The sequence below is a fragment of the Haliotis cracherodii genome, unplaced genomic scaffold, assembly GCF_022045235.1.
Source record: "Haliotis cracherodii isolate W230 unplaced genomic scaffold, xgHalCrac1.p SCAF_16, whole genome shotgun sequence".
Taxonomy (NCBI): Eukaryota; Metazoa; Mollusca; class Gastropoda; order Lepetellida; family Haliotidae; genus Haliotis; species Haliotis cracherodii.
In genome coordinates this window covers 31,947,180-31,973,153 of record NW_027266271.1, presented here as the reverse complement: position 1 = coordinate 31,973,153, position 25,974 = coordinate 31,947,180, and the positions used below count along the sequence as shown (strand labels likewise).

Below are 25,974 nucleotides of genomic sequence, written 5' to 3'. Positions count from 1 at the left end.
CCTGGAGACTGTAGACCAGGCTGGCAGGGAGACAGGTGTGATACAGGTGTGGAGGTCTTACTGTGAGGTGTAGTGTGACCTAGTCAGTGATGTGCGTCCTGGAGACTGGAGACCAGGGTGGCAGGGACAGAGGTGTGATACAGGTGAGGAGGTCTTACTGTCAGGTGTAGTGTGACCCAGACAGTGGTGTGTGTCCTGGAGACTGTAGACCAGGCTGGCAGGGAGACAGGTGTGATACAGGTGTGGAGGTCTTACTGTGAGGTGTAGTGTGACCTAGTCAGTGATGTGCGTCCTGGAGACTGGAGACCAGGGTGGCAGGGAGACAGGTGTGATACAGGTGAGGAGGTCTTAATGTCAGGTGTAGTGTTCTCCAGTCAGTGGTGTGTGTCCTGGAGACTGTAGACCAGGGTGGCAGGGAGACAGGTGTGATACAGGTGAGGAGGTCTTACTGTCAGGTGTAGTGTGACCCAGTTAGTGGTGTGTCACCTGGAGAGTGTCGACTAGGGTGGCAGGGAGACAGGTGTGATACAGGTGTGGAGGTCTTACTGGCAGGTGTAGTGTTGTCCAGTCAGTGGTGTGTGTCCAGGAGACTGTAGACCAGGGTGGCAGGGAGACAGGTGTGATACAGGTGAGGAGGTCTTACTGTCAGGTGTAGTGTTGTCCAGTCAGTGGTGTGTGTCCTGGAGACTGTAGACCTGTGTGGCAGGGACAGAGGTGTGATACAGGTGAGGAGGTCTTACTGACAGGTGTAGTGTGACCCTGTCAGTGGTGTGTGTCCTCAACACTGTAGACCAGGGTGCCAGTGAGACAGGTGTGATACAGTTGAGGAGGCCTTACTGTCTGCAATGACGAATTCCTTTTTGGTATTTATTTTGTATGGATGTCGAAAACACTCGAGACAAGTTATTTTGCGTTTCTGTTTTGGCAGAGTATATGTGAGATGTCGATATGAAAGAGTTGCACAAACACATTAGGCCACCCAAGTTTGCCTTAATGTGCGTTAAGGGCGTACTTCATTATAACTGATACTGAGAAACTGAATTTTAAAATGGCTTATTTGATACATTTTAGCCAAATGTAAAAACATTGTTGACACAAGTGACTCGTAATATCATAGGTTGATGTCAACTTAAGCACTCACACTCTTGAACAGCACTTTGAGGCTGATTAAACATATTTTACTTTCTTTTCTCACGTGCACTGAAGAATGTGACACAGGCAACTATGGAATAAACTGTACCGAAGCCTGTGTGGAACGAAAGTGTGTAGCTGGCACCACACCATGTGATCGACATACCGGGTCGTGTGTCGCTGGATGCCTTCCAGGATGGAGAGAGAGTGACTGCACCCGAGGTATAACCTGCTACTTCATTTGATAAGATTGATGATCAGTTTTTCTTCACATGATGAAAAGATGTTACACAGTATATTTCATGGTTTCTTTAAGCCAACATTCTCGAACATTCCCAGTCCTCCTGGAACATTCTGATATCTAAGTCGAAATGTTATAAGATAATGTGTTTTCGAATTATCGCTCTAATCTATCTAAATTATCTAAAAAGCATCAATATACGCGAATCCCACTTCTATTTTATGTTTGCAGAATGTGGCAAAGGTTCATACGGAGACGGATGCGCGAACGAATGTCAGAAAAGAAACTGTCAGAGAACTTCACCATGTAATCACGTGACTGGGAGGTGTGAGCCCGGATGCAAGGCCGGATGGATGGGTCAAGACTGCAGCCGAGGTAAATCTGCTTGCACAGCATTTACCTATCGCCTTCACCTCAATAAAAACGAATCCCCTTTTATCAAGTCATTTTTTTCTAAAAATGTCATTATTTACTGTTCTGCATATCTGAAATATCCATCATGTAAGGAAACAACACAGTTATTGTCTCACTTTTTAAGGCGATTATGTTTTGGTTTCATTATGAGAATACACAAACTTAAAAACGAAACGTTTATCCACTTTATGTCAGAATGCAACGCCAGCCACTATGGTGTCGACTGTAACAAAGCATGTGTGGAGAGGAAGTGTGATGGCACCAACTCATCATGTGACCGCTACAACGGGTCATGTGACGGTGGATGTCTCGTGGGTTGGGCGGGTGATGACTGCACACAAGGTATGTTTTGTATGTACATTGTTTTTCAGATGAAACGACGGAATACATTCCATCAATCACTCAGTTCAGCCCAGAATAAAATACCACACCTTTACGTTGTGGTAGAAATCAAAGACAGGAACTCAAATCAGTTGGTGTGCAACAATTTGTGCTTCCTCTTGAAATATCCGACGCAACTTAAGTACTTAAGATTGATATTCGGTACACGAATCTTAAAGAGAAACAGCTTTTCGAGGTTAACTTGTGCTGTTAATTGTGTTGTGTCCCATGACATGCATTTACTTGTAAGGGACGTGCAGCCTATTGCCTCGTAGTGGTTTGTGAGAGATGTATTCTCCCATTCAGAAATGGAGGTAACGTTAAGAAATAAACGACGAGTGGGAGTTCTTTGTCGTACAATAAAACATTGCAGGGAGAATACACCATGAGGGCAGCCCCAGTTTTATTGTTAGATAAACAACGAATGCAAGGCGTTTATTTCATATTATGAGATAGCAGTATTATATCCAGCCTGTTACAACGTAAATTGTAATAAAAAGGTAAATTGTAATACTTGCAGCCTAATGTAATGATTTTGACGTAAATTGTAATGACAACGTAAATTGTAATAAAATTTGACGTAAATTGTAATACGAAAATTGTAATAAAATTTGACGTAAATTGTAATAATCTCAACTTGCGGTAAAATGTAATAACTTTTTACGTAAATTGTAATAACCTTATAAGTTTAGTGTCAAAGGCGTTAAATGACTAGAACCTATCCTTGTCAGGGTTGGTACAGGGTTTATCGTACAATCGTCATTAAAGTATGGGTGTGGGGGAGGATTGAGGTCGTTAGGGTTGGTACAGGGTTTATCGTACAATCGTCATTAAAGTATGGGTGTAGGGGAGGATTGAGGTCGTTATCGTACCTTTAATTGCTCATATCAGCATTTTTGTGGGACCTCTCACAAAGTAGTGTCACTCATCTTTCACTTGGAACTATATGTAGATCTGATACCAATGATATATAGAGGTCGTACGTACGTACGTACGTACGTACCTACGTACCTACCTACCTACCTACCCACCTACCTACCTACCTACCTACCTACATGCATAAACACACACAAATACACACATACATAATACCTATGTGTGTATGTGTTTGTATGTGTGTGTTTGTGTGTGTGTGTGTGTGTGTGTGTGTGTGTGTGTGTGTGTGTGTGTGTGTGTGTGTGTGTGTGTGTGTGTGTGTGTGTGTGTGTGTGTGTGTGCTGATGAGGGCATAGTAATTAAATTTTAAATTAAATAATTTGGTTTCTTAGTTAGTCACTATTCTTTTCATTGGAATGTTAAGAAGGTATGCTATAATTTCAATATTTTAATATTCAATACATTGCTTCAAATATTGCATAAGTTAACATAGTTTGCATTCATTTATTATTGATTCTTTATCTGTGAGAAGTTCACAGAGATCGAGAATACACAATATCTAATAGTTTATGCAATGTAGGTAAAGAATATCCACGCCCCTCTTTTGATATTAATAAAAACATTGTATATAATGTTATGTATTAAGTATTCTCCTTTCCCATGCATGGGAATTCTATGCCACATTTGCTGAAGACTGTTTTTTTTCCTTCGACATTGCACAGGAGATCTGTCACTCATTTGTTGTATTTGAATTCTTTGTCAAAATATAATGTATAAATACGATTGAATTTCTCGTTTGTTTCAAGGAGACGGTCACGTGCTCCTTATCAAATTAAGTAAACCTCCAATGCAAATCGACATAATTTCAGGATCTGGTTGCACAGAGCACTCTTCGGTAACTCGTAACTCAATGTTATTGCAATGGACTCCTAGCTAAGCTACTATTGGATGATAAATCAATTAACCTATTTGTCGAATAGACGTACCTAATGTTATCACGGACTTGTATAACCTGGATAGGAAACGCAACAGATAGCCTCAGGTCATCTACGCCGCGCTACCGGCGATTGTTTTTCCACCTCTGCGGGGGGTCATCGCCAAGGCTCATGGGTAGATTCACTGACCAGCTCTTCAATTTTTGTCCGCTTATCGCTTCAAAAAATCCGAATTTCCCGTGTATTTCGCTTATATACAGACTTGAAAGGTAAGTGGATATTTTGTTTATATATTGTGTAATGGTATTCGGGACGAAATAAGACTTCTGAAAGTAATTATTTTTGTTTCAACTGTCTTTAGATATGTGCACACCGGTCCATTGTTTTCGTCTTGCATCCAAGATGGCAGACAAGTGAAATCGTGATATTTGGCTGTTTTATTTCGCTATCTCCTTCGTTATTTTCCAATAAAGTCCTTAGTTACAAGGGTGTGCTGAACATATGCTATCTGTACAGCAGTTATGTGTAAGAACATCTTTGATAATGATATTTCACAACGAATTACGAGTCCATGAAAATCGATGTTTATTCAAGAAAACTCGGAAATTTTTACACACACGCACAATTTGGGCGTGCTAAAACTTTTATTCTGATAGATATTTTTTCCCCCAAAAAAACCCAACTAATACCTTATATACCAATAAGCAACTATGCGGTTTTGTAATTACGAAACATTTGTTAAATACTCTGTAATTAATGTTACAAAAATAGCTATAATTTAGCTTAAAATATAAGGAAATCTACTATAAATTCCCACTTGAAACATACATTTCATGTCAAATAATGTTTCACATGGGTAGGTGTTGGAGAAAAATAATGATTCATAGCATATTCTATTTTCAGCCCATATTTCATGTTCCTAATTTCTGAAGTGTAATTCACTAACTGGTAAAATAATTATATCCAAGACTTTTTCTGCAATAATATGATCTGTATGTTTTTATATTATAATTATAGGTTTCAACTGTCAATAAATATTGCTACATGTCCACATGAGTACATTCTTGTTGATTTAACATGAAGAATGATAAAACAGGTGCATTATATTCCATTTACAGATGCCACGACGAAAGAAAATGCCAGGTATTGGCCAGAAAAAGAAGCACTATAAAAGAAAATCTTCAAAGGTGACAACTTCATTGGACAGAGACCACAGCCATGCTCAAGTGAACCATCATAGAACAGATGATCAAGTAATTGTGGAAAGGTTTGTTATTTTCTAGGTATATTACATGCCTTTTGCAAAGTATAGAAAATATATCAAGTTGATTTAAGGACATTTTATTGATTGTTGTTAAATTTAATCATTTACATTAGTTGTAAAGTATGTGAGGTGAAATGGGGTTTCATGCCACATTCCAAGGTATTGCACTTGTATGGCAATGTTTTTATGTGGCTGCTTGTAATAGCCTAGAGTAAAGCCAATTGATATAATTTTTTGTCACATTTAAATAATTTTTATTAATTTTATGTGCCAGTCCAATTGAGATGATATATTATTCTAAATATCTTGTTCCAGTTCACAAGATGAGTTTGGTGCTAAATGGAGTGAAGCCTGGGATGCCTTCTACCTTGGACATGGATCAGGCACTTGCAACAACACTTCCACTGAAGAACCAGAAGAAGTTGATTCAGACTGCAGTTCTGCTAATAGGTTCTATGTCATTTTACATAAAGTTTTCTGCTATAAATCACATGTGGACTTAGACAAGTTTGTCGAGAAACTATGGAGGGATAGAAGGTTTGAGTTATTTCAATTTTTGAAGAATGACATCAAGAGCCATACTGATGCATTGTCCGACTTCACAATTTCAAGGATAACTGATGATAACATCCAGCTTGTCCAACATTATCATGGAGAGTCTCCAACAGTCAAATTGTGTATGAACATAAGATCATCATTAGTTCCCTCTCTGCTTGTACACAAGATTGTGATTGACAGAGAACATGATATATGGACGGGTCTTCCCAAAATTGTGATGTCATTTGGAGACCTTCAGAAGTTCTTTGATAGACTCAAACTTTGGGATGTTTGTGTTGGAAATCATGAGGAAGAGTTCACCAGTACAATGCCAAAATGGAGTACTTCCTACACAAAGACGAACCAAGTTCTTGCATACCATGAAGCCGATTTCTGTGCGAAGCGAGATGATATTGAGTACCACTCTACCATTCGATCAACCAAGTGTACCATGTTGACTGTTAGAAAAAGGTGTAGCCATTGCAGTTTGTATAGAAACACACTTCGAAAGAAAATTTCACGTTCAAAACAGCAAGAATCATCATTTTCTGAGAAGAAAACCACACCCCATAAACACATGTCCAAGGACATGATGATATCTAAGATTAAGGTGATGAAAGATAAAACACAGCACCTGCAAACTGAACTTGACAAGATTCGACGCAGCATATGGAAGAGCATATCTGTGAAAGGACAGAAACTTAATGAAACTGACAATGTTGAACTTTTGGGATTGCTGAAGAAACATACAGTTGATGTTGAAAAGGCCTTCCCCGATGAGAACTCGCTACAGAGGCTTTTCTGGGATCAGCAGTTGAAATGTGTAAGTTTGACAGACAGAAGGCAAATGAAATGGCACCCAATGATCATTAAGTGGTGCCTTTATATTCGAAGCAAAAGCCAAAAAGCATACGATGCCACCAGGGATGCTGGATTTATCTCCCTACCAAGCAGTCGAACACTGTTTGACTATTCACACTGGTTACCTGCTGAATGTGGCTTTAACTATGCCTCTGTGTCACATCTCAGGAATGAAGCAGCCCAGCTGGGAATGTTTCAGGAAGAATGGATGAGTTATGTTGGAATTCTTCAAGATGAGGTGAAAGTGTCTGAGGGGTTAGTTTACGACAGAGTAACTGGTGAGCTTGTTGGGTATGTTGAACTTGAGAAAACTGGCAATGACTTGTTGCATATGGAGAATTTAATTGCGAACACTAAGAAGAAACTAGCATCTTCCATTCTTGTCATAATGGTTAGAGGGATTACTTCTTCCCTGAAGTACCCAGTTGCCTGTTTTGCCACAAGTGGGATAACTGCTGATCTTTTGTATCCTGCTATATGGAAGGCTGTCCGATTTTTGGAAATTGAATGTAGATTAAAAATTCTGTTTGTAACATGTGACGGTGCATCTCCTAATAGAAAATTCTTCAATCTGCATCACTGTGAGGAACTTCAAAACACATACTGGACCTGGAACCCCTACTCATATCCTAGACGGAAGCTTTACTTCATTTCAGATGTCCCTCACCTCCTCAAAACCACCCGAAATTGTTTTGCCAATTCTGGAAGCCACAGCAAGTCACGTGACATGTGGAAAGATGGACAGGACATCAGGTGGTCACACATTGTTAGGTTGTATGAAGAATATGTGGAACCATCAATTTATGCTCATGCTCACAAATTAACGCGTGAGCATATTGATCTCACGCCTTTTGCTAAAATGAAGGTGAATCTGGCAGCTCAGGTATTGAGCAAAACTGTTGCGGATGCACTTGAACATTTGTATGATGATTCTGTGAGTGAGACTGTGAATTTTATCAGACAGATGAACAAATTTTTTGATTGTTTAAATACAAGGAACTTGAATGAGGCAGACAGGAAAAGAAATACTAATTTACGAGAATATGTCGATCGAAATGATGAGAGACTGACATATCTGACAACTGAATTTCTTGGTTATTTCGATGCATGGGAAAGAGCTGTTTTGAACAGACAAGGGCCTCTCACGAAGAGTCAGAGATCTAGAATGATGTTGAGCAAGCAGACACTACATGGATTACGCATCACGGTTCAATCTATTGTGGAATGTGTTAGGTTCCTACTAGATGAGGGTGCAAACTTTGTACTAACTCACAGATTCAACCAGGATCCACTTGAAGAACATTTCTCTCATTATAGACAAAAGGGAGGGGCCAACAGCAATCCTACTGTGTATGATGTGAAACATACCATGTCACAACTTCGTGTCATTGGTTCAACTGCCTTAGCACCAATTACAGGCAACATTACAAACAAGAGAGGACATAATGACATTCGAGTGGTTCACACCCCACTAACTAAGAGACAGAGGAGAAACTGAACATTGACATTTGTGGTGTTTATTTAGTGATGAGGGGCGGTCGGGTAGCCTTGTGGTTCAAGCGTTCGCTCGTCACACCAAAGACTGGGTTTGATTCCCGACATAGGTACATTGTGTGTAGCCCATTTCTGGTGTCCCCCGCTGTGATATTGCTGGATTATTGCTAAAAGCGGCGAAAAACCATAGTCACTCACTCACTCACTATTTAGTGAAGCCTGTGAAGATCCAGGCTAGAAACTAGAGTTGATCTTAAGCAAACCATACTTCTTCTTAGTGGCGACTGCAGACCAGCTGTTCAGACTTGGGAACTTTATTAATGCATGTCATAAAATTTATGCTCATGATGTCTATCACTGGATTGTCTAATGCTTACTTGATTGTTTTTTTACTACCGTCATTTAGCCAAAATATTGCTGAGCACGGCTTTAAACAACAAACGAACAAATCTTGTGTTTTGAGACTAACAAAATAAAAAGTCAAAATAAGATCATTTGTATGTATTTTCTTCAAGATTATTTCTTGCAGTTTGAAAAAAGCACCCACAAAATAATGAGATAAAATGTACAGCTAATTAAGCACTGAAATATGTACAGTTATGTTATTCACTGATATTAGAACAATTTTTATATTACATGTACGAACAAATCAACTGGCACAAAATCCAAACATATTAAGCAGTTAATGTTCCCTCAGGCGTTTTCTAAGGGAATTTGACTTTTTCCCTTTTTTTGCACGTTTGGGTGTGCTGGCATTTCTTTTTTGTGTTTGCCTGCGAATGTGCTGGACAACAGCTCTTCCTCGCAGTTTCAGGAACAAGTCCGCAATACTTTCCAAAATGGAGAGCTTTTCTTCTTCACTACTTGTGACGAGGTTGTCCCAGTAAAACAGGACTGTTGTGTCTTTAAGAATGCTGTCCTTAAGGCGGTCAACACACAGGGAATTTGCATTTAAGTTTGATGTGTCGACTTGCTGCCGACAAATCATCTCCATTTTTCTCACAAGAAAGAAAAAATTGTCCCCACTAACTTTAAGTCCTCCTCTGTTGACAGTCTCAGTCCAAACGCGAAATTTTGTCATAAATGCAGATGAAGTATCCTGTGATGTTATGCATAAATGCCTCAGGGTTTTGGCTACTTTTGACTCTATTCCTGAGTGCTTTGTAATGGCCCTAATTAAAAATCCACAGATATAAAATAGAGTCTCATTTTCCGCCGAGGTCAGATCTTTAGCTTCGCGTTCTGCATCACTCTGTATACTTGATATAAACTTCGTACACACAGCATCAACCAGTTCATCCAACAAGCACTGACTTAGCATGTGTACATTCCAGTCACTCTCTTGTGTATGTAATTTTATTACATCATGCAATTGATCACAGAACTTGGTGTCAGTTCTTACTCTGTGGAACTGTGCCCACATCTGCTCTCTGCTCGCCACAAAGGAGCTGCTTTTTCCCAATCCAGAAAACAATGTTACAAATGTAGGTGTCAGGTGGTCAGTTATTTGAGCTAGGCATGACTCTGAACCAGAAAGTAAACTAGCAATGTCACACATTTTCCCCTCACATGCCAGATCCGACTTGTGAATTTCATTATGAGCTATCGCGTTTAAAGAATTGCGGACAGACTCCAGCATACATCCTTGCAATTGCTCAGTGCTGAAGAAAACTTGATTTGAAGAACTTGTCAGCGTAGGAGATGTGGTCGGTATGGTCTGCTGTGTCTCACTGGTAAGCTTGTAGTCAGGAGCTGGAATTAGTAATAATATCCCTTATGATATGCAATCAAAAGAACCTTTCACCAAGTATATTAGTTTAAGGTTGAATGTATGGTGTTAACATGTAAATGTAAACATGTATCAAGGCATTTATCCAGTATGTTTACGAAGTGCCTGTGGCAGTCAAATTGTGGAAGATAACCGTTATTCTGTTCAAAATAAGGATTTCCATATTTTTTTAATTCATAGTTATTTTACAATTGTATTTTGTGATTGAATTGAATCCAATGATATAAAACTAAGCCTTAACACATCACGATGAATAAATAAAAAGTAATTGAAAAAGCATACTAACTCAGGCTTCTTAAATGATTAGATTTTTATCTGATACAAGTATTCTGTTCATATGTAATGATTGCAACATTGAAAGTGTATACACATGATACAAGAGTCCCAAAATGTTATTTCAATTATTATTCTACGGCAGTCAAATTAATGTATCCATGGTCAATGTGTTAAGATTAGATTAAATGTATACAAATTAAGATAGATACACACATGATACAATACAAATAGGGTTACTTATTTCTGAAATTATATTAGTCTGGAGGACAAAATTGCAATATGTAAATTGAAGAATCTATTTATTCCACACATTATAACATCTTGGAGTATCTGCTTTCCTCTTATAATTATATGCCTATATTTTACCATTATTCATATATATACCCATGGTGGTAATTAGCCAAATTGTGCCCTGGGGCTTTTATGTAAGAATATATATGTAAATAAAATATGAATATATGTTTGAACAGAAAACTTTACTGTTTTGTGATTTTCATTACCTCGTAAATCGGATCTTCCGTGTGCTTTGATCACATGGCCACGGAATCCAGAAATTGAACCGTAGTCTTTGCTGCACAAAGGACATCTGTACAAAGCTGCAAAAGTCTTGCCACGTCTCTGGTTTTCGCCAGTCTTTTGCACCTTTGAATGGCAGTCATCGGACGTTGAATCCGAGTTTCCATCCACTTCATACTCTGTGTACTCGCCTAGAAGTACGGACAAATCCATATCGGAGTCATCCCAGTTGACGAAATCGGACATGTTGTAGTTGTTACGAGAGAATCTGAACGCTTGAATATGTATCCGTATTAGGTTAGGAATGACGATAATGTTGCAAGGCATTGTATATATATGGTCTGATATCTCGATCATCTTAATTACCGTTTCCGTGTTTAATTGATAAAAATCTGATGCACATGGGACATATGTGTTTTGACAGCTATCGATCGCCACACATGCTTGTAAGCCGGATGTTTTGGTAACCAGGGGAAGTCAAGTTAAGCCCTACTACGCATGCGCCATAAGCTGTCCACATGTGGTTGGCATCGCGTCTGCGGGATACCGATAACATGGGGCTCGGATTTCAATTCGCGGATGCGCGGCAGAGATAGTTTCAGGAATTCTGTATCGTTTCCTATCCAGGTTATATAGGTCCGTGATGTTATCAATCATTTTTAACCTGAGGATGGATCTTTCAGTTATAGATTTCGATGTGTACAGTTGCTAGAGTAGCATTCTAACAATACAGACATGACACAAGCTGCACGTAAAATAATTGATAAAGGTAGTCCTTGCGGGTTCACATACCTACATGTACATCGCCCAGGACATTGTCATTATTTGCTTTACATCCTCCGAGAAACGTTAAAAACATTGAAACTTGAATAATAATAAAATGATATCATGTATATGAACATGTATAAATCAGCTTGCACACAGACTACTGCAGAATGACATGTCATCCATTTGCTAGTTTAGTTTAGTTTAAACATATTTTATTCACAGAACAAAATGAGAATTGTATTGGGGACAAGTTCTTGCAACTTAGTAAACCCCTCTCCGCATAAAATATGTACAAATATACAGTTGCAAAATAAATAAATTTGCTTCAGTCAGTAAAAGTCAGACTTTCCACATTTAAACATCAATATATTTGTGTAAGTTTGTTACGTTATAATTATTCCATTGTGTATATTACTACCTACTTTACCAATTGAAATATGATTCCATTAGGTTAAATATGAACAATTATGATGAAAATCGTCAAAAGGATATATTACAATTAAGTACAAAACACACAGGGTATTATTAATAAATAAGAAAACTAAGTTCATTCTAGTAATTAATCCTCTTCTGGACAACCATAGAAATGAAATTCCAATGCGTTTATATATACATATAATTATACAACAATGTACGATAACGACCTCAATCCTCCCCTACACCCATACTTTAATGACGATTGTACGATAAACCCTGTACAAACCCTAACGACCTCAATCCTCCCCCACACCCATACTTTAATGACGATTGTACGATAAACCCTGTACCAACCCTGACAAGGATAGGTTCTAGTCATTCAACGCCTTTGACACTAAACTTATAAGGTTATTACAATTTACGTAAAAAGTTATTACATTTTACCGCAAGTTGAGATTATTACAATTTACGTCAATTTTTATTACAATTTGCGTATTACAATTTACGTCAAATTTTATTACAATTTACGTTGTTATTACAATTTACATCAAAATCATTACAATTTGCTGCAAGTATTACAATTTACCTTTTTATTACAATTTACGTCGTAACACAGCCACTTTAAGGATGTCGATAAAATGTAAAATCTTTCAAAAATATCAACCGGTATTTAAATAATGATGACTCCCTGAGTAGAATCCGACCGCTGCAATGTCGGACAAGTCCATTTTATACAGGGGGTCAAATTTGGCCTTTCCCGCATATTCCTTGCACGTTGATTATCTGTACCTTTTCTCTCAATACTGATTGTCATATCTCACCCACTTTTGGATGCGATTGCTCGGCCGCTGCATCTATCTACAGCGCTAGGTGTTGCAGTTGGACACTCGAGAAGAGACTGTCACTACATTGTCTGTCTGTACAGATTTCCTGTATGTACCTGCTTCATGACTGACTGACTGACTGAGTATGGTTTTACGCCGCTTTTAGCAATATTCCAGCAATATCACGGCGGGGGACACCAGAAATGGGCTTCACACAATGTACCCATGTCGGGAATCGAACCCGGGTCTACGGCGTGACGAGCGAACGCTTTAACCACTAGGTTACCCCGACAGTCCCTCAGGAATAACATATATGTAAGCATTGAACTATTCCAACAAAAAGAGCTGTAACAATTTACCCAAGAATAAGTATCATTGCAAAATTTGTTTCAGATCATAAAGTCCCGACCGCCCCTGCTTCATGAAAACAACAAACAAGTTCATCATTTTTACGACAGTGTCCTTGATAAATGGGCCCAAAACATCAGATAATCACTAATGGTAAACAATTTCTTTGTGTGTTTCAGCTGCCTCGACCTCTGTGGCTGTGATACCTCTAGCAGCAGGTGCAGTTGCCATAGTACTGATAGCCATGCTGATTGTTCTCATCATCGTCCGAATCAGGTCAGTTTTCTAAATATTCGCGCATCCCTCGTATCAAGAGTTGTGTCGCTTATATTTCACCTCCTGCCTATTTCACCTGCCTTGTATTAGATATTGGTGAAACGACCCGTCTGATGAATTAACTTCAATTATAAATCTGGGAGAACGGTACATCAAATGGTTTTGTTGCTTTTATTTATTTTCCTTTATTTTTAAGTAGTGTCTGACTGTTTTGAAATAATATATTCGGAAGTAATTCTCTCTATTTTCAATCAAACATTTATCAACATTTATACCTAGATTTAATAAATTTCCATTCGCATATCCACGTGTCTTGGCCTGCATATTCACATTATGCGACACTGACAACAGGCCATCCTGTGATTTCTTGTTAGGTCCCGGAAAAATGAGAATCAATCTATTTCAGAAAAAGTAGGAAACGTACAACAGAGGAGTCTGCGCGTCAAACCGTACACAACTGTGAAGGTAAGTCAACGTGCACCTGGCACAGTGATCTGTAGGTCGGGTCTAGGTCAGTGCTGAGTTTCTTATCAATGTACCTATACACCTGCAGCTGTTTGTTAAGATAGATACTATGTTTAATTATGAGATATATACTTGTGTTTTGCTATGGTTAAATCAAGTATCAGACAGCGACAACAGGTAATATGGTTTGGTTTTTATTTCCGACAGTGGTTTTGCTACTGAATAGGCAAAATTCAACTGTCTTTACATGTTTTCAAGACACTGTCATAAAGCACAAAAATAACTTCGTCAGTCAATATCTTTTGCGACAATCAATAGGCCAGCTCACTACTGTAAACGGAAAGCTACTCTAGTCTATGATACGTTGCATTTGTAAAGAATCAGCCTGTTCACATGTCATAGCGTTACGAAATTCAGTCAAAACGAAATATTTCGGTCAAATACAACTAATATAAAATCGCGAAATGGTTCACAATGATGATGTAAATACTCTTAATTCTGTCCTTCCAAAAGTATTTCGATTATGCCACTGCAAAGTCGGTCTCCATAACGTGGCAAGATTTGTGGGACGACATATGCACACACTTTGCCCAACAGTTAAACACATCTGTAAAGTTTGTCGTCGTTCGAGGCGTGATGAAGTTGTTGACTATACCTCGTCTTGGTCATCGTGTATTGAATGCCTGCAGGAGTATTTACAAGGAAGTATCCCCTCTATGTGACCAATCTGTCGATAATTCATCTGAAACAGTTCAGCATTATCTGTTGGGATGACATAGGCCTCAACATGCAATCAAAAGAGCACCATCAGAACATGTGACTATTTTGTACAAGTATGAAACAACATTATAAAATGCTGACTTTGGTAGAAAATGAAATAATCACAATAACAAACATGAATTACATTCAAATAATCTTCACATTTCTTTCTATGTTTGAGCATCTGTTTTGTAATGAATGAGGATTACATTTTTTACGAAACGATTTGAGTAATTGCTAGATGTTTTAATCCATTTCATTAAGGGGAGGCTTGTGTAAAACTATGCATTCATATCAAATCTTTGAAAGTCGTGGAGAAGTGATACACATAAGGAAGAGAATATATGGATGTAACGTTTCGGAGTATATACTTACTCCTTTATCAGGTGAATAAATGATATGATGCATAGAACATCACTTTGTACCTGTAAGAACAACAAAAGCAATTAGATAACAAAGGTGGAAACTTAACAAGGGGGAGCCAATAGATAATTCGCGCTTATATGTGATAAGCAATTGACAAAAGGAGCGCCAACACTTGACTGACTGATAATTAGCACTGACTGATAATAGGCAATGGACACTGGGCAAACGATAGGCCTGGGATGATCAACACTGATAGGTAGTAGAATGGAAATGATATTACACAAATGGAAGCCAGCTAGATAATTACCACTGACAAAGGTCAAAGCAATAACTCCTAAGCCCTGGGCAGAAGATTCCCTGATTACAGTTTATGGCTGGCTGGTGTCTCCTGATGTCAATGGCTTCTTGTAGTTTTCTTTGTCGCCAGTTGTTGGTAGACAGGACTTTGGTGGCTTCCCACATGATGTTATGACCTTGGTGCTTGAGGATGTTCTCGGAAATAGCTGATTTCAGGTCTAGTTGTTGATAGAGGTCTGATATTCTTTGAGTGTGGTGTTGAGGGTTCTGAGGGTTTCTCCAGTGTATGTGATATAAATTATTTCATTGGAGTAAAGAACCATCATCAAAATCAACACTGACATTGAGATTACGTCTCATATCCTTGGCTCTTATAAGAAAACCTTAAAAGTGTATGTCATTTGTGTTTGAATCCATTGCTGCTTCTTTTGATTCCATCTACTACTACTACTACTACTACTACTACTACTACTACTACTACTACTACTACTACTACTACTACTGGCCCGTGAAGACGCCGGGTTAGAATAGGCCTTCAGCAACCCATACTTGCCGTAAAAGGTGACTATGCTTGTCGTAAAAGGCGACAAACGGGATCGGGTGGTCAGGCTCGCTGACTTGGTAGATGCATGTCATCGATCCCAATTGCGTGGATTGATGCTCATGATATTAATCACTGGATTGTCTGGTCCAGACTCGATTATTTACAGACCGCCGCCATATAGCTGGAATATTGCTGAGTGCGGCGTTAAACAACAAACCAACCAACCAACTACTACTACTACTACTGCTGCTGCTGCTGCCGCTGCTGCTGCTACTACTACTGTAATACGGACCAAAAGTGTTAGTGATATGGTTTACATTGTAATCAATGAATACAGTACTTCATACTTTAAAATATTATAAATTATGAAATTGACTTCGGTTTATTTGCAGTGAGACCATCAAGTGGGGCTGACTTGCACTATTCACAACTGTGTCAACCTGAATTCAAACAAGAGTCAACGCAGGGTATAAATTTAGAAAATACGTTTAGTTCTGTAAATGTTGTTAACATATTCCAATGTGATTTTACTTCATTGCAAATGAAATGTTTGTGGGTGAGTGAGTGAGTTGCGGTTACCGCAGCTTTAAGCAATTTTCCGACGATATCACGGCGTCGCAACTTGATGTGGGAGTTAAACCCGTGGTGATGCAGGTCTTAGAAGTTTGCCACGAGCACGGATATGATGCTGAAAAACCTAGAAACATAATCGGGATGAACCGGGATTTGAACCCTCAATCATAGGTTTCTGGCGTGTCTAAGGGACGAAACTGTGCACGGCGCATTGCTGCGCCTCAGATGACTGGGACACCCGTGCCTTGCAAATGAAGGATAACACTGTGTCTACAGGTGAGAAATATTCCTTCAGCAACCTGTTTAGATACGACTATATGTTCTTTCAGAGAGTGTTTATGAGCGGCTTGGAGATGAGGGCGAACATGGATCAGTTCCAGGCCTAACATATGTGAATTTGGAAGGAGTAAATCACGAATCGGGTGGAGGCACGATTACAGAAACTTCTGTGTATGAGACTATTTACGAAGAGGAGGGCAACACTGACCCTATTCACGGCCTTTTGAGAGATAATGGTCATCCACATGAGAACTATCCTACCCGCCATAGCCCCTGCGTCGGTCGAATGATTCAAGTGTCAGATCTGGAGGACTTTGAACGTCAACTGGAGGAACATCCTAGAGAAACAGAGGAGGAATTTAAGGTCAATATTCAAGACCAAACAGCTTCTGTTGTTATAATGTGATTATCAGCTTTCTTGTCGAACGCTATACTTTATTTCGTAATGACTCGTAAACACATGGCAGTGATGTAGTTCGACACACGTGACAGACTCCATTTTTTGTCTCATTTATTTTCAGAATTTGCCAGATGGCTTCATGCACTGTTACAATGACTCCCAGCTACCACAAAACAACGGGAAAAGCAGATTTAAATCGTACTACCCATGTAAGTTTAACTTAAATCTAGACATAAACTTATACACAAAACACAAACTGAGACATGAACTGAAACATGAACAGTGTCATCTTTGTCTTAGATGACTACAACCGGGTGGTGTTAAACGATGGCCAGACCAGCAACTACATCAATGCCAGCTACATGGACGTGAGTGACGATTATTTATCTGCGTTAGTGGCATGACATAATTAAATAGTTGTAAGAAGAGAATATAGAAACTCTTCATTTTGATGGTAATATTTTAGCTGCTGCCATACTGGTATAGTTGCTTAACGATTGTTAGGGATTGTCATGATTTAAACACTTTCACCTTTCCTGCTGACATTGTTTAAGGGCTACAAGACTGAGAGGAAATACATCGCTGCACAAGGTATGACATATAGCAATATTGACATTTAATAGAAGAACTATTGAATACCTTGTGAAGGAATTTGACAATAATACCAAACACTGATATATAGAACATATTCTCCACATATGACCTTTTGTTAAAACTGCTTTCTTTTCACCAAAGTATTCTAATACATACCAACATTCCTTTCTTCTATATAAGGCTTTGCCGCTGGTACAAACTTGTTTACTGATTTGCCGTATCTGTATATGATCGCTAATGACCAGATAAAAGCTACTCGTAACACAATGTGTTTTAAGGGCCCTACAAGCCTGATGTTGTTGAGGATTTCTGGAGGATGATCTGGCAGGAAGGATGCACTACGATCGTCATGGTGACGGGACTCGAGGAAGGGGGCAAGGTACGAATAGACGAAGTAGTAGTTAGCCAAACTAATACGTTTGTAATATTAGATAAGTTCATAAAATATATATCGTCGACGCAAAAGAGTAACCATTTTCGTTTATCCGCCAAAACAGATTCCACTGGGCGCAAAATGCAAAGGTTTGAAAATACATTCTCCTTGTCGATTGCTGTGGTGTTTCATGCCCAGAATATTTTGCCACACATATGTTGATTGTTGTCCTTATTCTGTGTTTCATTAAAAATGAAAATATCAATATTTTAAAATGCTTACCAAAGATGAGTTAGTATTCTTTTTTAATAAATATTATCTTTATGGTGACGTGGGCGTCCAATCAGCTGTTTGAGACAGATTTTTAAGTGTGATTTGAAACCTCTCAATTTGTCTGTTTAAAGTCGAGGCGTTTACAAGTTCATGGTAGAATCTGCATATACAGATGTTCACCAGTTTGGCGAAACCCAGGAGAATGGATACAATGCGGATAAACCAAGAATCTTTATCAAGGCAAAATCTGAGATTGTAATTCATGATCACAAACCACATCACCCTTAAATGAAGATGCTTTCCCTGCGTAGACGAACACTAAGTTCACATTGTTTCATGTCTTCTTGGTACTGAGTTCATAACAAACACTGGGTGGCTTTACACCTGTTGTGTTGGATGCCCAACGCTCCATGTGCACATTTACCCATGACGTCATACAAACATTTACCCGTGACGTCATACACATGGACTACAGCTGATATTGTGACGTTGCAGTAGCTCACGTTACAAATATGGATGCCTGCGCTTATCTGCAAAATATTATCCTTGCGGCTTTTATAGCATTTTACACGTAGAAACATATCATTGGTACTGTTCTATTGCAGATGAATTGTCTTCGTTACTGGCCTGAAAAAGACCAGGTGACATACGGTGACATCACGGTAACCATGGAGACAGAAACATGTCTTGCAAACTACACACTCTCAAAGCTGACTGTGCAACACAAGAAGGTATACATGCCTTTATTTAGAAGCATTGCATTGCCTCAACTCTTATAAGTTAAGAGTACTACACTGTGCAGAGTTGCGTCCCTTAGGCACGAAAGAAATCTGTGATTGTGGGTTCGAATCCCGGTTCGCCCCGATTATGTTTCTAGGTTTGTCAGCACCATACCCGTGCTCGTAGGTTTCACCGAAGTGGTAAACGTCTGAGACCTGCATCACTTCGGATTTTCTTCCCACATTAAGCTGACACGCCGTGATATAACTGGACTATTGTTAAAGGTGGCGTTAAACCCAACTCACTCACTCACTAAGAGTACTAAGATTCGAATCAGGCACATCAGCTTTATACCACCTGACAACATTGTTGAACGTCTAACGCAAAGTATATCAATATTGTATTTTTTAGAAGACAACGAAGCGGCACGTGCGTCATTTCCATTTTACAACCTGGCTAGATCGGAGTGTTCCAGATATGTATGCATTCTTGGAGTTCAGGTGGAAGATCAAGGAACTAGCTGGAAAACAAAAGCATCCAATCACCGTTCACTGCAGGTGCGTGTTGGCGAATGGTAGTCTTATTCGAAGCAATCGATGGGTATTTCTGAACACATTTCATTTTGAGAGATTTGTTTTGATAAAGTATATTTTGGTGTAAGCAACGTGTCAATTTTCAGTGAATATTACTATTTTGACATGTGGTGTTCACACAGCATGTGTATGTATACTGTCTGTGTCATCCACAATCAGCGCCGGCATAGGCCAGACAGGCACGTACATCGCTATTGATAGTCTCGTGGAGCAGGCTACAACAGAGGGCGCTGTGGACGTTGTCAGCTTCGTCTCCAACTCGAGAAGTCAGAGGAAAGGCATGATACAATCAAAAGTTAGTGTTGAATGCACATGTGTGATAGGTTAAACGGATGACCAGAAAGATCTTTGTATCACCTGTTAATGTTGTAAATATTTACAAGAATGAATAATATAATATCATATAATAATTTGCTGGTCTCATCAATGATTGAGAGTGACGCATTCATTTATATTTCACAGCTATTTTACCTTTAACGCCCAATGGAAACAGTTTCGTCAGATAATCGTTATATTTATGTTTAGGCCAAGAGCATCACATACATCTTAAGTCAATGTTTATACACATTACGCGACGCCGAGTAGCTGAGGAGCTGGAAGACGATTATGTATATCTTGTTTCAATTGTACACTGATGTAGCGGATAATGGAAATTTATGAAACTGTATTTGTATTGGCAAAGTAAAAAATAGGTAATTTGACCAAAAAGTTGAACTTAAGCTTGACATACAAGGTAAGACAGGATGTGATCAGGCATGTGGCTTAACTAATGAACACACGAATCGTTTGCTAGGCATTACTTAGAAGCGGACGGATGACAAAGTAGACACAATTTATGGATAACAACTTCTTTAATACTGCAAAGGCGACGTTTCGGTAAAGATCCTTATACCATTGTCAAGCAAGACTGACGGTATAAGGATCTATACCGAACGTCGCCTTTACGGTATTAAAGAAGTTGTTATCCGTAAATTGTGTTTACTCTGTATTGAACATACGTCGACAAAAATGTAAAAAAGTGTCCCCTGCCTGCACCCGCAATCCCCCGATGAGATATAAACACCATATTTATCTGACAAGTTCACATTCCGTCTAGCGCTGATGAATCTTACCCACAGGATCAGTACCTGTTCGTGTACCAGGCAGTGGCAAGGGCGGCGGCAGACGGAGACATGACTCTGGACTCCCGTACGCTGAAGGGAGTGGATCTTGGCCTCCTTGCTAACCTCACGATGGGAATCAAGACTGTACAACAACATGTTGAGGTAAATGTTTTGCCTTTATATATATTTGCTTAAAACAACTTCCGTTTCTTTTGCGTGTGAGTATATATAAGTATGTTGTTTGTTAATACTGTACAGGAGTTGGGATTCATGAAACATTTCAATCGTCATGGGTTGAAAAGAAACCTCGTTTTGAACATTTGCAAGGAAAGAAAAGTATATTTCCTCATGCCCAGATTGTGTCTGTTCCAGGTGCTTCAGTGTACTCCTGCCCGTGAGTTGATGATAATATAACAAGGAGACGATGTCCTGTGTTTCCTGAAACAACATATACCCCCACCCCCACCCGCGACCATAGGACAATTTAAAATAAGCACAGTACTTTGGTATCTTTTCTAAATAACGGAAGATACTTTGTAATGGATGACATTATCTGTTAAAACGTTACCCTTTAACTGTTATGGTTTGTAAAGTGTTCGAAGACAAGGTTCCACACTAATATTAATAATTCACTGTTAGATCTTCTAATTTCTGCTCATATAAATAATATAAAGAGCAGATAAATAATATTCCTATGTCTATTCCAGAAAATACTGAGATTGACATCGTTGTTTCAATGCCTGTAAGTAAATACTAGTAAATCAAAATGTTTGTTTTTTTCTTTTTCTTGGTCTGCACTCGCTTCCGTCTGTTGGTTTATGACGGTTATGTTTTTATAGGGTGTGGGATTATTAGACAAACGAACGTATTGGTTATGCATACTCCATTCAATGAAGATGTCGTGCAGGCAGTGACTACAGGTATGGATTCAATGTGAAATGGCAACATTGTAATTAACCAAAGATGATTTATCGTATTATGTTTGTGTTGTCAGTCACATGTATCCACAATTGGGTTCTACGTCTTGACGTCACTTCCGGACAAAGAGGAAGTTTGGAATCAAATTTACAAGACTAGGTCTCGCAGTCTGGTCACGTGGGCACAGGTCAATCAGGTACCAAAGGACGATTGTAGTTCTTTTTTAGCGTTCCAAACAATCAAAGATGAACACAAAGATAACAATACGCATTCATGAACTGTTTCTGTTGCAGACATATCTTCCATCAGCAGAATCCTCTGTCACAACATCAAGACTCACAGCAAGCATGCGCACTCGCACTCTCAAAATGGATGACGTAAACGTTGACACCATTGATCTCGTTTCAAAAGTAATCCTTTTCTTGAGCAATGTAGAAGTTACACCAAGACACAGTTGATCATAAGTTCTATTTTAAAGTCTTATGATTTTTTTTGTATACCTACGTTGATATTGATTTCTATATACTGCCTAACAAACAAAACTATAAATTATTCTGCATCAATCCCTTAAGCATGTGTGTATGTTCTTTCTGCGTGTGTAGTTGATCTGTACACTGTTGTCACTACAGGAGGACAATTCAACATTCACTGTTCAGCATCACCACTTGGCAGGAAGTGTTCGAGATCACAGTGGGATGGCTTTGATCGACTCCTTGCTTGCGCTACATCGACATCCTTGTACAATCGTTTCACGGTATGTCATCTTTTCATGTTTAAGAAAAGCCACAATACCCTTTCTTTGACTTAAACGTCTTGGCGAAATTCCCATGTCTTTTAATTTAACCAATCCCATCAGATATTCCAATTCATATTCATAACGACACAGATCAGCAAGGATGGGAGCACACCTGGTGCCCATGGGGACCCCTACAATTTTCATAAACATTCGTGTTTGCTTTCGCTTTTGACAAATTATCCTGAACCTTTGAAAATGGAGCTGTTGCCACATCTATGGTCACCACGTTTAGAAAAAAATGTCCTATTGTTCAAAGAAGGAATTTTTTCCCGTAAATGTGTCATGTGGGATAGAAACAGTGATGTAAGACTGTTAGCATAGATACAGCACACAAAACGCCATAATGTTAACCTGTGTTTATACTAGACGCACATCCGTTATGCAACTTGAACCAACCCTTTCATTGTCTCCAATTTAAGCTCCATTACCGAGACAAGGCTTCTTGTGCTGCTTCTCAACATCGCCAGCAGAATTCAGGACGATGGGAAGGTAGACATCATCACCAATATGCGACGTCTTTACACGCGCCTCCGGGGACGTCCCTTCACTCTGGTATGGCACTCTGACGCTACATAATTAAACAAACAGCTTAAAAAAAACCCTTCATTATTCATAAGAAATATCTGTCTGAAGGCAAGGCAGCTGTTAACTTGAGAGAAGGTAAAGCATCTATTTTCACGGAAATAGTCAGGCAATACATTACATTACCGACACTGTATCATTTAATGTTCATATAAATACATATATGATATGTATGACACAGTTTTTACTTTCATTACAGACTGATGTCTGTTTCTGCCTTGAATTTTCAAAACAACGCCTTGGGTCTCTTTGAATCTAGACTGACGCTTCTATACACAGCTGGAACGTTTTCTGAAAACTTGTTTATTTTTTTATTAGTTACTTTAACTACATTTACTTTCTAAAAGCCCATGCCCTAGCTGTACATGCACACAAAATAGGTCAGATAAAATAGCTCGATTTTACTGAGACCTATTCACATGTAGCTATGTTTCCTATTGCGTCCACTCATTTACATATAGGCAACACATACATACCATGCATGCGTGTATACTGAAGGTTGTAATACTCTCACTCCTATTCTAATCTCAGTTTTACGACTTGTTGGTTTCCTTATCTGTGCATTTTATTTCTTGAAAAAGAAAGTTCATTGCAAACTCATTCGCAAAATGATATACATAAATTGTAATAATACCTGTCACGTGACATAGACAGGAGTTGAAATAACCACTAGAGTCCATTGTACGATTCCCATTGTATCACGAGCATGTGGGTATGAAAGTATCAAAGAGAGATCATATCAGGTGTTTGCAAAAATATGTCCTGTCACAAACACAAATTCCTGTCAACTGACCACTACTCTCTGTTGATCGCGTATTCGGGTATAATCTGCCTAAGTTCCGGACACTTTTATGAGTAAACTCACTTTTGTGGATTAGCCTGAATATTCACTGAGTATAAGAATGATTTTGTGTTGACATCCATGTTTCTTGTACTGCTAGTGCTTATATTGATGCATCGTTTTGTGCTACTATGTTCATTCATATCTTTACGACATATACGCTTCTGGGTGATTCAGGGTTTTACTGAGAGTAAATGTGTCCTGACTTCAAGATACATTCCACCATGGCATATAGTCGGTTAAAAAGAGGTTTCCTTTGCGCGTATGAATACATCGATAACCTACAATCATATCGAGTCATACAAAAATGGCTGTCGATCACCGATACGAACTGTATATTGATATTTTCTCGCTGGGTCTCTAATACAATCAACGTCTCGCGCGAAATGAAAAGGCCGCCTACCGTTTAATAGAGGAAATACGGTACGTCTGGCATCGAACGATTTTGACGTTCTAGGTGGTAGCGATAAGCCCGACCTCGATGTTTAGATTCAGATATAGCAACTAAAAGTTTATCCCAGGCATATCTTTTGCATACAAATAATAACGCTTATGAAACTGTTAGGGATATGTTTGGTGGCGAACAAGTAATTTCCACAATTGAAACAGACGATAGAGAAAGTAAAATAAAACATTATAATTTTTTTTATTCATGACAACATGTTTACAAACCTTTTTTTAATCGGCATTTATTGTCATCACCATCAACTGCCAACGTTAGGAACTGGCATGAGGGAGTTTGAAAGTCCTTCAGAAGACACTCATCCCTTCGAAAGCCACGAAAACTGACACGTACATGTTTGGAAGTTTTACAAGAAACATCGTAAATGTTGTTCAAGATTAGCAATATTAGTATACTATTGTCTGTATTAATTATTTACACATAATTGTGAAGTAAATTTATATAGCATGCTTCATTATGCTTCGTGAATAAAATCCATTAAATTCAAATTGGGTTAGTTGTGATGTGATATAAAATGAAAGTATGAGTCGTTAGTCGTGACTGAAAAGTCTCTCTTGAAAAGAGTACCAATGACACCCTATAAGCGAAAAATGCTGTTTGTCATATCTGCTTCCTCGTATTGTTTACTGTAACAGCGTGTACACACTGTTGATGGATTTGGGATGAAAGGAAGTGTTTTGTATCCCAGTGTAGCTGAATCAAGAATGTGCGTTTTATTAGATTGAATAGTTCAAATTATCCATATTCTAAAAGCAGAGTCGACTGTAGCATGTATTTATGAATCACTAATAAATAATAATGAGAGCAGGTGTGTTCGCGAAAAGGTGAGCGTACCCTGCACCATCCGTGGCACTCGCCACACACAAAGGCAAGTCAATAGTTCATTGATATACATCGATATACGAGAAGTTTAAATAAAACCTCTTGGCCAACCGTTTTGATTTTGCCAATCCTATTCCGTAAACATAAACAGATCAGCAAGTGGGTTGGGAGAGCGGGCACTATTGGTGGCCTCGGACATGTCTACCTATTGCCGATACATGTATTTCACTTGAATGTTATCTATAAAAAGTGTCTGCATTTCAAATATTGTTTTCTCAGTAAACTTCATGACATTTGTTCTTATTTTTTACATTTTGTCCTGAGCCTTTAAAGATTGGATCAGGGTTGAAGTTTTTCCTTGAGTTTGCCGTGTGCGTAGCGTGTACTGAGATGAGAACTCAAATGTTCAGAACAAAAAATGTAAGCAAATCCTTTCAGAGTTTTAGAATCCACATGTAGGCTAATGGTATTAATTCCACTTGTCCCACATGATTTCCGTGAATATCCCTATGATAGTTGGAAACCCAGATTCCTCCTGATTATGCTTCTTGGTTTGATCAGGGGTACAACATTCGTGGCCTCGTTAAAACTTTCAAAGAGCTTTATGCTAGACATGTTGAGGACATTTCCAAATTTGACGCAGAAATGATGTACTTGCACCTATGTTCCGTGTTGTTCCAGATGTGCGGTTGACTTGCCTTTGCACGTGCTTGTGACAGGCCGTCGGCTAGCGACGCCGCATTTCTCCTACATGTTCTTCAGCCGTTCATTCCATTGTTTCTTGATCTGGTTCCGTATGTGACATTATTCGCGAAAAATTATCTGACATATCGTTTCCCCAATCACTAATTCATCGCAGGTGAAA

The 25,974-nt window shown here is 38.8% G+C and overlaps 3 protein-coding genes across 3 annotated transcripts; 2 read left to right on the top strand and 1 right to left on the bottom strand.

Moving 5' to 3' along the window:
* The first annotated feature begins 948 nt into the window (after nucleotides 1–948).
* Nucleotides 949–23,246, top strand: LOC139463708 (receptor-type tyrosine-protein phosphatase epsilon-like). The gene is made up of 23 exons (XM_071244961.1): nucleotides 949–995; nucleotides 1,154–1,353; nucleotides 1,604–1,747; nucleotides 1,982–2,128; nucleotides 13,252–13,348; nucleotides 13,755–13,813; nucleotides 16,172–16,246; nucleotides 16,682–16,995; nucleotides 17,153–17,240; nucleotides 17,332–17,399; nucleotides 17,586–17,622; nucleotides 17,904–18,004; nucleotides 18,877–19,002; nucleotides 19,403–19,548; nucleotides 19,744–19,879; nucleotides 20,703–20,849; nucleotides 21,060–21,081; nucleotides 21,395–21,429; nucleotides 21,682–21,801; nucleotides 21,899–22,015; nucleotides 22,235–22,359; nucleotides 22,821–22,953; nucleotides 23,183–23,246. Exons 1-23 carry the CDS (start codon nucleotides 949–951, stop codon nucleotides 23,234–23,236), a joined length of 2,538 nt encoding a protein of 845 aa, XP_071101062.1. The 3' UTR covers nucleotides 23,237–23,246.
* Nucleotides 5,097–8,220, top strand: LOC139464076 (uncharacterized). Its single transcript, XM_071245629.1, has 2 exons — nucleotides 5,097–5,245; nucleotides 5,558–8,220. The coding sequence occupies exons 1-2, from the start codon at nucleotides 5,097–5,099 to the stop codon at nucleotides 8,136–8,138; spliced, it is 2,730 nt and encodes a 909-aa protein (XP_071101730.1). The 3' UTR covers nucleotides 8,139–8,220.
* Nucleotides 8,641–11,287, bottom strand: LOC139464077 (uncharacterized). Its single transcript, XM_071245630.1, has 2 exons — nucleotides 10,700–11,287; nucleotides 8,641–9,886 (listed from the first exon to the last, which is right to left on the bottom strand). Exons 1-2 carry the CDS (start codon nucleotides 11,070–11,072, stop codon nucleotides 8,817–8,819), a joined length of 1,443 nt encoding a protein of 480 aa, XP_071101731.1. The 5' UTR covers nucleotides 11,073–11,287; the 3' UTR covers nucleotides 8,641–8,816.
* Nucleotides 23,247–25,974: the final 2,728 nt, after the last annotated feature.